The sequence below is a fragment of the Mesocricetus auratus genome, unplaced genomic scaffold (assembly GCF_017639785.1).
Source record: "Mesocricetus auratus isolate SY011 unplaced genomic scaffold, BCM_Maur_2.0 Super-Scaffold_100008, whole genome shotgun sequence".
Taxonomy (NCBI): Eukaryota; Metazoa; Chordata; class Mammalia; order Rodentia; family Cricetidae; genus Mesocricetus; species Mesocricetus auratus.
Genome location: NW_024429192.1, coordinates 57,895,662 through 57,909,256, shown reverse-complemented (window position 1 = coordinate 57,909,256; position 13,595 = coordinate 57,895,662). Strand labels below are relative to the sequence as shown.

Sequence of the window (13,595 nt, the reverse complement as noted above, 5' to 3'; positions counted from 1 at the left end):
ACAAGAGCTAATTCCAGGACAGCCTCGAAAGCCACAGAGAAACCCTGTCTCGAAAAACCAAAGGGGGAAAAGAAAAAGTTGAATGTGTGACGCAGACAAACAGTGAATAAGGTAGTATTGGAGGGGTTGATAAGAATTAGGCATTTGGCCAGGCATTGGTGGCGCACGCCTTTAATCCCAGCACTCGGGAGGCAGAGGCAGGTGGATCTCTGAGTTCGAGGCCAGCCTGGTCTACAAAGTGAGTTCCAGGACAGCCTCCAAAGCCACAGAGAAACCCTGTCTCGAAAAAAACCAAAAAACAAACAAAAAACCAAACACAAAAAAAAGAATTAGGCATTTGAAGTTGAGAAAGTTGAACCTCCACTAAGGTATAAGGAATGATTTATAATTGCCATGTCAAGTGACTTGTGCAAAGGTGCCAAACTTTTCCTGGGTTAATACTGGGTAGTCAAGCTGCCCCAGGAATCCCAAACCCCTTAGTGGGTTGTATAGGCAGCTTTGGCGGTATGAACTGAAAACAGATCTGGTTCACAGGACAATTCTAAGCTGTTAGTCCCGGCAGCTGGTGGGTACACATCTAGTGAATGGAGTAGGACAAGCGACTTCCGAGGCGGCTGCCCCCCACGCCCTTCTGCTCCGCACTAATCCCCACCAGCCCTGGGTTCCCACAGCTCAGGTCACGTGGGCTGCCCAGCGGTGTTCATTGGCCAGCTCGACGCTCGCGCGGACGCCGCTGCCCTCGTCCTCCACCGAACCCGGCCAATGGCGGAGCGACCGAGGCCCCGCCACCTGTCCGCGGCGAGGGCGGGCGGCGGCGCGGAGGCGTCGCACTCCATGGTAACGACGCCGGCCCGAAGATGGCGGCCGCTGGGGCTGGAAGAGCGGGCGGCGCGGGTGCAGGGCCGCGGGGCCGCTGGGGCGGCTGCCTGTGGGTGCGAGGTGTTCTGCTCGTGCTGGGCGGGCTCCCGGCCGGCGCCGCGGCTGCTCCCATATCCCTGAGCACTTCGCCTCCGTGTCGGCATCACGTCCCTTCTGACACTGAGGTAGGGCGAAGCGGGTGCGAGCGGGCCGGGCGAGGGAGTGCTGGCGTAACACGGAGGGTGTGGCGTCCGGGGCGCCCGACTGCAGGTGCTCTGCCGGAGAAAGCCAGCGCCCGGTCCGCCGTCGGCCCCTGCTCCGGGCAGAGCGCCTGGGTTAGGCGCTTGTCCCCCTCGCATTCCGCTTAGCCAGTAGCCCCACAAACTTGGACGAGCACCAGAATAACCGAAGCACTTGTTAAAACAGACTGCTGCCCTACTCCCTCACTTTCTGACTCAGGTTTGGCATGGGTCCTCGCAATTCAGATTCCTAGAACTGATGCTGCTCACCCGAGCACCACACCGGGAACCACTATCTGAAGACTTAAGAAGCAGTTTACGGGAGAACCAGACAGAGCTATTGGAGGGCTACTGAGAGGTCTCTGGAGACAAATTTCAGCATTTGTTTTCTAGTTATTATCGGTTTGCTGCCTTTATCCCCACCCCACCCCAGCCCTGCCAAGTCTGTTCCTCCTTCCACCCGTTTCTCTCCCAGTCTAAATTCCTTTAGTCTGTTCAAGTCTCAGCCTCAGGTCTGCCTAACCAAACTAGCCCAGTAGAGCATTCTTTCCAGTTCCACAGAACGCCTTATGTGCCCTGTGTTCTGGCCGGCGTTTAACCAGGTTCTACTCTGGTTACATTTAGCTCAGTATAATCTAGTCCTAAGGCTCCTTGAGATAACATTTGTGTTGTACTGAGGCAGCCCCATAATTACTAATCTGTGAGTAAACAAGGGACAGTACTTGAGACAGGACTGCATGGTGAGATTGGCATTTACAGTGTACCTAGAAAGCTTAGAAGCTTTATCTAGAAAAACCATTTCAGCCCAGAAATCTCAGCCTACTCTTTTTGTGGTAATTTCTAAGAATGTCGTATGCATGCTGTTTAACTTCGTTAGCCAGAATGTTAGGAAGGTTAAGTGGTGGTTTTATTATTATTATTATTACTGTTATTGCTTTGCGTTGTTTTGTTTTCTTTTTTGAGACAGGGTCTTATATCATACAGTTCTTCTTATTATTATTGCTTTGCGTTGTTTTGTTTTCTTTTTTTGAGACAGGGTCTTATATCATACAGTCCAGGTTAGCCATGAGTTGGAGGATGCCTGATCTGATAAGCCTGCCCCCATCTCAGACACCCATGTACCTACATTCAGCGTTTTAGCTTTATCATGGCATTAAATTTCAGATGGATTATTTTACTTATCCTATTGAGACAGGGTCTCTTTCTATAACACAGGCTAGCCTGGCACTGGCTATGTTGCCCAAGCTGGTTTCTAAGTCGCTTAGAATAACATCTCCAAATGCTGTCTGATGTTTTTGTTGTCTCTAGACTTGCTGTGTAGCTCAGGCTGGCCTTGAACTGGCAGATCACTCCTGGCTCTTGTCTTTTATGCTCTCCAGGGAGCTCGTCATTTAGTTGGTGTTCCTTTAAACCACATTGGCTTCTGTTTGGTTCTTTCTGTTACTGCCTGCTGGGCTTATTCACCTTAAGCCTTTGAGCACATGAGAGCTTCATTACCCCTTGTTGCCGTTCAGGTCTGTGGGGTTGAGCACAGGTCACACTCTTCTATTCTCAGGACTGTGAGTCTTCATTAGATACATAGTAGAGGCTGTGGGCTTCCCCTCTGGCTTCTCCTGTAACTCTGTGGTGCTGTAAGATCTTCTGAACACTTCAACCCGCCAAGTTTGTAATTCTCTGCATTCTGCCACCCACACAAAACCAGAATGGGAAGTGTTCTCAAGAGGAAGAAGTAGCCTTATAAGTCAGAGGTGCAGTGTATGTGTGTGTGTGTGCGCGCGCGCGCACACGTCTGTATGAATGTGTATATACATATATATTTTTAATACTTATGTGCACTGGTGTTTGGCCTGCACGTCTGTCTGTGTGAGGGTGTTGGATCCACTGGAACTGGAGCCACAGACAGCTGCGAGCTGCCATGCGGTGGGTGCTGGGAACTGAACTCAGGTCCTCTAGAAGAGCAGCCAGTGTACCCTTAAACACTGAGCCATCTCTCCAGTTCCCAGTTTCTATTTTGAGAGTAGATTCTTACAAGCTGTCCCTTTTCCTCCTCTAGTGCCTTCAAATAGTATTCCTTTGTCGTTTTGTTTTCTGAATCAAGGTCTTAGGTAGCCCAACCTGGCTTGGAATTCACTTTGTAGCCTCTGCCTGCCTCCACTTCCCAAGTGCTGGGATTGTGGGCCTCAAGTAGTATTCTTTTAAAACATTTCCTCCAAATTTGGTAATGTGTGATGCATATGAAGCTACCATTCCATTTCTGGAAGCCAGCAGTTCCCACGTCCTCTCTTGTATGTTAGTGCTAAGTTTGTTCTGGGTTCTGCAGTCTCTATGTGGCCTATTAGTCCCCTGTAACCAGAATTACAGACAGTTGTGAGCTGCCACGTGGGTGCTGAGAATTGAACTCAGGTCCTCTAGAAGAGCAGCCAGTGCTCTTAACTTAACCGCCGAGCCATGTCTTCAGCCCATAAAGCTTTGTAATTTTTATTTCTCCTAAACTGGGGAGAGTCATGTAAACGAGAGCTAGGCAAAAGATAGATGAAGGGCTCCCTTGTAGGAAGTTTTTGTACTTTTTAAAAGGTAACTTAAGGTTCTTTAGGCTGGGGTAATGACTCATTTGGTGAAGTACTTGCCTTTCGAGCCTGAGGGCCTGAGTTTGGTGTCCTAGAGTCCAGGTTAAAAAGGCAAACTGAGCTGGGCAGTGTTGGCACATGCCTTTAACCCCAGCACTCGGGAGGCAGAGGCAAGCAGATCTCTATGAGTCTGAGTTTCAGGACAGCCAGGAATACACGGTGAAACCCTGTTTCAAAGGGGAAAAAAAGCCAAAAGATGGTGAAGATTCTACTTATAACCCTAGCCCTGGGGAAGCAGAGACAAAGGGACTGCTGGGGCTTAGTGGTCAAACAGCCTAGACTGCTTGGCAACTTCCAAGCCTATGAGAGGCCCTGTCTCAAAATACAAGGTGGAGGGCATTTGCCTCCACATTTATGTGCACCCATGTGTATGTGCACCTATACGTATGCACACATACACACATAAACATACACACACAAACATACACACACAATCCACCATACATACATGCTTATACTTTTAATCTTTTGTCATTTCTTTCCTTTTTTGAGACAAGGTCTCACTAGTCATTCTGTAGCTCTGACGGGGATTGAACTCACAGAGATTGCCTGCCCCTGCTTCCCAGTGCTGGGATTAATTGTGTGAGCCAAGTGCTCCACCTCTCTTGTCATTTTCTAAAAACTTGGAGTCAGCAAAACTAGAATTAACAAAGGCCAAGCCTTTTGGCAGTTGCAGTCACTATGATTGGTTCATGTCACTCAAGTTCAAAATACTTCTCTCTCAGATGATAACATTTGCTTGGGAAACATTTGGGATTCAGGACTGCTAACATCATAGAATATAAAGTAAGGGACTTTTGGGGAGTATAATACTTTGGCTCATTAATCTTGTTTAGGTTTGAATTGGGTAGTTAAGTGAGCACACATTATATTTAAATTCTACTTATATAAAGAAAAATGTCCATATTGAGCTTTTACAGAGTTTTCAAACTGTTCATTCTTGTAGGTCATAAATAAGGTTCATCTCAAGACAAATCATGTCGTAAAGAGAGATGCTGATGGGCATTTACGAATCAAGACTATCTACGATCAGAGTATTGAAGAGTAAGCTTGCTGTCTTCTTGCCATTTGCTTATTGTTTGTTTGAGACATCGCTGTGTTGCTCACACTGGCTATCCCTTCATTGCGTTGCCCAGACCGGGCTCAAGCTCCCTCACCATCTCCCTGCCTCAGTCTTGTCACCTTCTTCTAGTGCCAGTCTAAATATGAAAGACATGTTCATGGTTAGCTAACGTAAGGCCAGAGATAGAACCAGAAAAGGGCTGGTGTAACTCGAAAATAGAACTGAGTTGAAATTGCAAAGGCCATGGTATGTAGCTAAAATCTGTTCATCATGAATAATTTAAAGAGAACAAATCCAACCTTACTTGACTATGGCCACAGCAGACCTGGAAGACATTTGTCATTAAGTAGTCAAAGGAAAAATAAGAGGAGTTGCAAATATAACCAACATAAGGAGGTTTACAGAATTATTCAGTAGGTAGATTATGTAGTGTAATTGGTATGCTATCTGAGAGCGGTCCAGACGACAGGTAGACTAGGAGTCTGAAGGAGTTTATGATGTGCTCACAGAGCAGTCTGTGCCTTTCTCCAGCCTAACCATTCTGGATGAATGAGATAATGTCTGATCATGCTAAGTTCCCATGCTTAGGCACAAAGTAAGGTGTCACAGGCCCATCCGGCTAAGCTGAGACTTTGGAAAACAAGCTCCAAATGTGCAACTGCGCACCTCAGTATGGAATGTCCTAGGGCCCTTGAGATACAAGCCAGAGAGATAGGATGTGCTGTAACTCAGGGCGGCCATGCTTTTCTTGTGTGGTAGTAGAGACTGTCCCCAGAGCCTTGTACCACCAGGCAAGTGCCCCACCACTGAGCTAGGTCACCACCCTTAGACGGCAGTTCTTTTATGTTTTTCTCATCATTTTCAGGCTGCTCCCTGAGAAAAGATATCTTGTAAAGGTATGTAATAATAAATACTTACCAAGTGGATACTTCAAACAGGTATATTTTATGTGCTAATTCTTCCATGAAAAAGAAAAATATATGCATCTGGTTTGTGGATAAATGAATAAAAGATTTGGTAGTAGTTGTAATTTTCATTTGATAAAGGTGTTTTGTGATATGCTTAGCAAAACCTTTTTGGAATTTGACATTAAATTAACCATTTTTTTAAAGATTTATTTATTTAGCCGGGCGTTGGTGGCGCACGCCTTTAATCCCAGCACTCGGGAGGCAGAGGCAGGCGGATCTCTGTGAGTTCGAGACCAACCTGGACTACCAAGCGAGTTCCAGGACAGCCTCCAAAGCCACAGAGAAACCCTGTCTCGAAAAACCAAAAAAAAAAAAAAAAAAGATTTATTTATTTATTATGTGTATAGCATTCTGCCTGCATGTGTCCCTGCGGGCCAGAAGAGGGCACCAGGTCTCATTACAAATGGTTGTGAGCCACCATGTGGGTGCTGGGAATTGAACTCAGGACCTCTGGAAGAGCAGCCAGTGTTCTTAACCGCTGAGCCATCTTTCCAGCCCCCCTAAATTAACCATTTTATAATTTATATTAAATCAGTATTCTCATCCTTTTTTTCCTCAGTCTGTCAAGTTTTGGGGGAACAAAGCATGCTGAGGATAGGGTGGGTACGAAGGACAAGTTTTGCAGTCCATTGAGAACAGCGTTGTGTGCATAACATAAGAATGTTCTTTGTCCTAAGGATCAGCTGACGTGACAGTGTGACACAGCAGAGACATTATTATTATTATCATTATTACTGTGTATATGTGTGATGTAAGTATAGGTGCACATGTAGAGGGCCATCAGGGGACAAACTTTATTGGCACATGCCTTTACACCTGAGCCATCTCGCCAGGTCTTTAATCCCAGCACTTGGGAGGCAGAGGCAGGTGGATCTCTGTGAGTTTGAGGCCAGCCTGGTCTACAGAGCGAGTTCCAGGACAGCCTCCAAAACAATACAGAGAAACCCTGTCTCGAAAAATCAAAACAAAACAAAAAAAATAACAAAACGACAACTGAGTCATTTCACCATTTCACCAGCCTGTTTTTTTTTTAACATAGAGTCCATTTCATCAAGTGTGTGTGTGTGTGTGTGTGTGTGTGTGTGTGTGTGTGTGTGTGTGTGTACATGCACTTGTGCATACCATATAGGCACAGGTGGTGGTCAGATGACAACTTTCAGGGTTTGATCCACCCTCCACTGTGGGTTCCTGGGATTGAGCTAGTATCAACAGCATTACACAGCAAATGCCCATACCTGCTAAGCCATCTCACCAGCCCTCATCAGATCTTTCACTGTGGATAACGTCCTCCTACATTCACTCTGTCTTTGCTGCCACATAACTTTGGACAGGTGTCTGTATTTCTGAATCCTAGGAGCTTCCTTCTTATGTCTTGTAGCCACTGATAACCCATATTTCTTACTTTATATACCAATGCCAGTATTTATCCCTAGTGCATGAGCTGACTTTTTGGAGCCCATTCTCTATGGAGGGATATCTTGCTCAGCCTAGGTACAGGAGGGAGAGCCATGTTTGTTTTCTTAAACACACTGTTTCTCTATTCTAACTAGATTTTTCTATTTTATTTAGAACAAACTTTTCCCACAAGCTATTTCTTACTTAGAGAGAACATTTCAGGTTCGTTGGCCTGCTGGCAGGATCTTACTCAGCAGGTATGTCACTTCAGACAGTGATCCTTTCCTCCATCCAGCTAGTTCTGTGGACTCCCCGTTTTACCACATGACAACGCATGAAATTTATAGTAGAATTTTATTACATGTGTTTTTAGAAACTAAAATACAAGATATTTAAAGGGGTTGAAAAAAGCACCTGCTAAATGACCTCCTTTCCATTATAAGCTGTTCTTGTCTCCACTCCCTCCTCCTCCATGTGTTTGTGATGTTTGCTTTGTGAGGTGTTTGATAAGTCTCTTAGTGAACTACCTACCGAGTTAAATCGTAACCATTCTTACAGCAGTATTACAGTGAGTGCATTAGTTACTTCCTATTGCTGTGATAGAACACTGGACCAACGCAGGGCTTATTTGGGCCTTAGGGTTCATGATGCTAGGGCCCATGATAGTGGAGAAGAGGTAATGGGTGGCAGGCAGCGCAAGTGACTGTATTTTAACTGCTGTGAACTGTTCTCTTTATTTTTTGTAATTTTTGACATGTGAATAACCCAAAGACAATGTGCAACAAACCAGTACCTACGGAAAGAAAATGATCCACACAGATACTGTACTGGGGAGTGTGCAGTGCATACCAAGTGTGGCCCAGTTATAGTGCCCGAGGAGCATCTCCAGGTGAGTCCCCGCACTCACAGGCTTTCCATTCCAGAGTGTTAATGGGAGGTTCCCAGTCTCTGAGCAAGGAGCTGTCAGGTGCTGGTACGAAGGCACAGTAACTCCGTTTGTTTCTTTGTGGTGCTCTGGAGTAAGCAGGTGCTTCTGCATGTTAGGCAAGTACTCTATCACCCCAAGACTCCATTTTCTACCAACATCTAATCACACTTAGGGTTCCGGCTTTATTCCTTCATGTCTTTGCAGTCTTGTTTGACCTTTTCTTTGGCCCATCCACATAGGTGCCTGGGTCTGCTGCAGCAGTTTGGTTGAGAACTATCTTTTGTTGTTTTGTTTTTTAGGAACATTTCTTTTAGCATTTTAAAAGGGCAATTTAATGTCAGATTACCTGGAACTGGAGTTTCAGGCAGATGTGAGCAATCTAACATGAGTGCTAAGAACTGAACTTCGGTCCTCTGCAAGAGCAGTCAGTCTGTGATACTCTTAACTACTGAGTCATCTATTCAGCTTTACTATTTACTTATTATTTATTTTTTGAGATAGGGTTTCTATGTAGGCTTGGCTGTCTCAAAATTCACTATAGAGACCAGGTTGGCTTTGAATTTACACATACCTACCTGTCTCTGCCTTCCAAATGCTGAGATTAAAGGTGTGTACTACCATTCCCAGATATTTGCTTTTTTCTTATGTTTTATTATATTTATTTATTTTGTGTGTTTATGCCATGGCATGTGTGTGGAACTCAGAGGACATTATTTGAAAGTTCGTTCCGTCCTCTCAAACACAGGTCTGGCTTGGCAGCATTACCTCTACTGCCAGGCCATCTCAACAACCCAAATTTTCTTTATAATGGGAAATACTGTCCATTAGGTTGAAAGTTTTCATTAGTTAGATTTGAAATAACCATATCCAAAGGAAGTTGCAAAAATTATGTATATAACATAAGTCAATGGTAGAGCACTGCCTAGCGTGTGTTCCATTCTGAGTGCAGCGAAACATGGGTGTGGCTGTGTAGGAAAACCCCTTCAGCAAGTGTTTGACTTTCATTTCTGTTGCTGGGACACATACCTGACCAAAGTAACTGGGGAGAAAAGTGTTTCTTTCATCCTATAGTCCCATCACTAAGGGACGTCAAGGCAGGCACTTTAAGGACAGACCTGGTTGGTATTCCAAGTTGCTACAGCAGGAACCGTGGAGGAGGATGCTTGCTGGCTGCGTAATACTCAGCTTTCGCACAGTTCAGGACCACCTGCTTGGGGATGGCACCACCCACAGTGGGCTGGGCCCCCTACATCAGTTAATAATCAAAGCAGTTTCCCACAGACATGCCCACAGGCCAGCATGATCTAAGCCACCCCTATTTGAGGCTTCCTTCTCATGGGATTCTAGGTTGTGGCAAGTTGACATTTAAAAGTAACCAAGCGTGCCTAGTAGTTTCTGGATTGTTTTTTGTTGGTTATTTTTCAGGTTTTGGTGGGAGGGGGTGTTTTTAGTTGTTCGTGTTTTTTTTTTTTTTTTTTTTTTTTTTGGTTTTTCGAGACAGGGTTTCTCTGTGGCTTTGGAGGCTGTCCTGGAACTCGCTTGGTAGTCCAGGCTGGTCTTGAACTCACAGAGATCCGCCTGCCTCTGCCTCCCAAGTGCTGGGATTAAAGGCGTGCGCCACCAAGGCCCGGCCTTAGTTGTTCGTTTTTTATTATTTTTATTTCATGTGCACTGTGTTTTATCTATATGTACATTTGTGTGAGGATACAGAGGAAAAGAGGTGGAATTTGTGATCCTTGATTTGTTTTGTTGCTTGGTATTGCTTGCCTCATACTTAGCCTCCCAGGTACCAGGACTGTAGGTTTGTAATGCATGCCTGCTCAGTTCCCGATTTGGGAGAGAGTTTAGGGAGACTAAGTGAAAGTTAAACGATGTGTCTCTCCAGTCTGTACTTGCCTGATACTGTCGCTCGGCTAACCCAGTGTCTGGTCTGCTTTTTCTGTTCTCCCGTCCGTGCAGCAATGCAGGGTCTGCAGAGAGGGTAAGTGGCCCTGCGGAGCAGTGGGTGTGCTAGACCAAGAGGGTGTCCAGGATGCAGACTTCATTCTCTATGTTGGTGCTCTGGCCACTGAGAGATGCAGCCATGAAAACATCATCTCTTATGCAGCTTATTGTCAGCAGGAGGCGAAAATGGACAGGTAAGCATTCTTCTGAGGCCGCCTCCCAAAAGCTTTAGCGTACTGTAAAAGGAATTTTGCATCTGTTCAGTTGCTTTTAGGACTAAGAAATAAGTTGTTAGAGGTAAGAAAGTGAAAACTTCCCTTGACTTTTTCCTTTTTTTTCTAATGTGTTTAGTTACTCTTTATGGGTATGTATGTGTACCTGAGGGGTGTGTGTATACGTGCGTGCGTGCATGTGTGTGTACCATATGTGTGCAGGAGCCTGAGGAGGTCAGGCGTTAGATTCCCTGAAATTGGCGTCACAGGCAGTTGTGAGTCACCATGTGGGAGCTGGGAATCAAACCCGGGTCCTCTGGAAGAGCAGTCATTGCTCTTAACTGCTGAGCCATCTCTCAGTCTCATCTTGCCTTTTTCCCACAAAAAAGTTCAAAGAAAAAAATCTACTATCAAGAAAGAATTTCTGATTAAAAAACAAAACAAAAGAAATTTTATTGTCATATTAATTCTTCTTTAAGAAAATAATTTGGACTTTAACTTTTACCTTTAACAGCTTACACTGTATGAATATAAGAATATTCTTGAGCCGGGCGTTGGTGGCGCACGCCTTTAATCCCAGCACTCAGGAGGCAGAGGCAGGCGGATCTCTGTGAATTCGAGACCAGCATGGTCTACAAAAGCTAGTTCCAGGACAGTCTCCAAAGTCACAGAGAAACCCTGTCTCGAAAAACCAAAAAAAGAAAAAAGGAAAAAAAAAAAAGAAAAAGAAAAATCCTGTCTCAAACCCCTTCCCCAAATAAATTGATTACATCTGTAAAAGATTGGCTGCCACACATCAGAAAACTAGTCAATGGAATTACTAAACTCTCACATGACTTAGAGCAGTGGTTCTCAGCCTGTGGGTCACAACCCCTGTAGCAAACCTTGTACAGAGCCTACCATGCATGCAAGGGTGACCACTCTGCCAGGTCCCCAATGGGCAGGGCCAGTTTGCATTTGCCTAATTGATAGCAGGAAGGATATAAAATTCCAGGTGACTGAATCTTAGTTAGTGCCTCTCCTTTCTGTGTCTCATGATGCTGAAAGCACCTACTGGATCTGTTTGTCTTCTGCTGAGAGAATTCAGTGTAAGAGGCAGACAGGAGAGGTGTGTTTCAGTTTTGTTACACTTCTCTTTTTTAATGTTTGATCATATTTGATATAGATGAATAGGTAAAAGAATAAATGGCCTTGTACCAGGGAATGAGGAACTGATCACACCTGGGCAAAGATTTGGTTTCTTCTGGGAATGTTGATGTGGGGCAAAGGGCAGCCTTCTATCTTTAGTTCTGCCCCCACACCAGTGAGATAGGGTCTCATGTGTCTAGCCTGGCCTGGAATCCACTATATGGCATGAATAAGGATGGCCTTGAATTCCTTATCTTCCTGCTCCTTCCCAAATGCTGAGATTACAGAGGCATGTGTGCCACACCCAACCAGTATTGTGATTATAGAGAACTCTGTATTGTGTGAATCTATGCCCATGACCAGCTGATTATTCTGCCAGCAAAGAAGGTGAACAAATTAGACTTGTGTGCTTGCCTCCTGCAATTTACAGATTGTATAAAGAGACCTAAAAGTAAGCATGCTGTTTTAAAATGTGATACACACTTCATACAGGATCCTATAGCATAGAACAAAGGAAAAGAGTTACAAGGAATATCATTTAACTTGATTTGAGAAGGAAGACCTCTTTTGAAACCTGAGCAGTGACAGGTTTTAGCCAAATAAAGGGCTTAGGGAACTCTCTGGGGGTAGAGAGAGGTGTATGCTTGCAATCTTGGCAGCTTGGAAGGCTGTTCAGGCAAATTCAAAGTTGAAGGCTAGTTTGTTGTTGTTTATTTGTTTGTTTGATTTTAAAAACTTCTTGATATGTAGACCTGGCTGCCACGAAACTCAACCATGTAGACTCCAGACTGGCCTTGAACTCAAAATGATCCTCCACTGTTTCCCAAGTGCTAGAATTGCAGGCATGTACTCCCATGCCTGGTTTAGCACAATTTAGCAAGATCCTGTATCAAACTGTAAAAAAACGAGTTGGGATGCAGCTGAGTGGTAGAGTGCTTGCTTAGCATGTGTGAGGCTCGGAATTCAGTCAGAAAACAAGAAAGAGACATGAAGCTGGAGAGGGATGGAGGACCTGATCCTCCAGAGGCCCCTCTGAGGCCCAGGCCTGCGATTCCAGTACCTAAATAGGACAAATGCTCATTAGACAAGTGTTGCTTTTCCATGCCATTAGAAAGCAAAAGGTGTGGGTCTTGACATTAAAAAAAGAGTTAGCTATAAAATTGCATTTCATAAGTATTGTCCTTGAGCTGTCTTTCATAGAGAAGTATAGGTTAGCAAATGTTGTAAATACTACTCTGGGATATAGTGAAAAATGTCATGTTTATTTTAACAGGCCAATAGCAGGATATGCTAACCTGTGTCCAAATATGATCTCCACCCAACCACAAGAGTTTATTGGGATGTTGTCCACAGTGAAGCATGAGATCATTCATGCCCTGGTAAATGCCATTAACTTCTATCCTTGCCTTCAGACCGTTGATTTGTTGTTTATTCTTTCATCTTAATACATGTTTTAAATGATACGTGAATTCTTGGGTTCATAGGAATTTTTAATGGTCAGGATGGTAGGTTGAGTTTTGCTATCTAGTATAATTTACAATTAAACAAACATTTCCATTGCATAAGTAGGATGTTTAAGAGATGGTTAAACTTCTAAAGAAAAGCATCTTAGAGCCAGATGTGGTGGCTCAGGCCTGTATTCCAGCATTTGAGATGCTGAGGCAGGAGGGTTGCTCTAAGTTTGAGGCCATGATTACAAATGTGCTATAGTACCCAGTGTATGCAGTGCTGGGGATTAAATCCAGGGCTTCATACACACTAGATAGCCATTCTGCCAACTGAGCTGCATGCTTAGCTGACTGCCTCTGACACACACACACACACACACACACACACACACACACACACACACACAGATAAATGTAGATAGATGTATGTGTATATAATGTCAATTTGAGGCTTAGACACTGAACTTTTTTGTTTTGTGTTGTTTTTTCGAGACAGGGTTTGTAGACCAGACTGGCCTCAAACTCACAGAGATCTGCCTGCCTCTGCCTCTCAAGTGCTGGGATTAAAGGCGTGCAGACATTGAGCTTTTATAGATGTTATTAGGAGTATACTTGATCCCCAGCTCCCTACACATTCAATATTGTTAATAATTTTCAGTAGTAGTGGCTGCAATTTTGGCACTTAGTAAATTTGGGTGAAGAAAATAGCCCCAAAATGCCCTTGTTATTATTGTCCATGGTGCCTTAGATTGTGTTTAGTATAAAGTAAATAATAACTTTTTCTT

The 13,595-nt window shown here is 44.4% G+C and overlaps 1 protein-coding gene across 1 annotated transcript in view; it reads left to right on the top strand.

Moving 5' to 3' along the window:
* The first annotated feature begins 623 nt into the window (after positions 1 to 623).
* Lmln (leishmanolysin like peptidase) overlaps positions 624 to 13,595 on the top strand; it is a 43,554-nt gene continuing 30,582 nt past the window's right edge. The window contains exons 1-7 of the mRNA XM_040750892.1: positions 624 to 1,043; positions 4,671 to 4,768; positions 5,653 to 5,683; positions 7,325 to 7,407; positions 7,922 to 8,039; positions 10,038 to 10,216; positions 12,636 to 12,741. Coding sequence (XP_040606826.1) covers positions 858 to 1,043; positions 4,671 to 4,768; positions 5,653 to 5,683; positions 7,325 to 7,407; positions 7,922 to 8,039; positions 10,038 to 10,216; positions 12,636 to 12,741 — 801 coding nt within the window. The 5' untranslated portion in view covers positions 624 to 857. The remainder of the gene's footprint in view (positions 1,044 to 4,670; positions 4,769 to 5,652; positions 5,684 to 7,324; positions 7,408 to 7,921; positions 8,040 to 10,037; positions 10,217 to 12,635; positions 12,742 to 13,595) is intronic.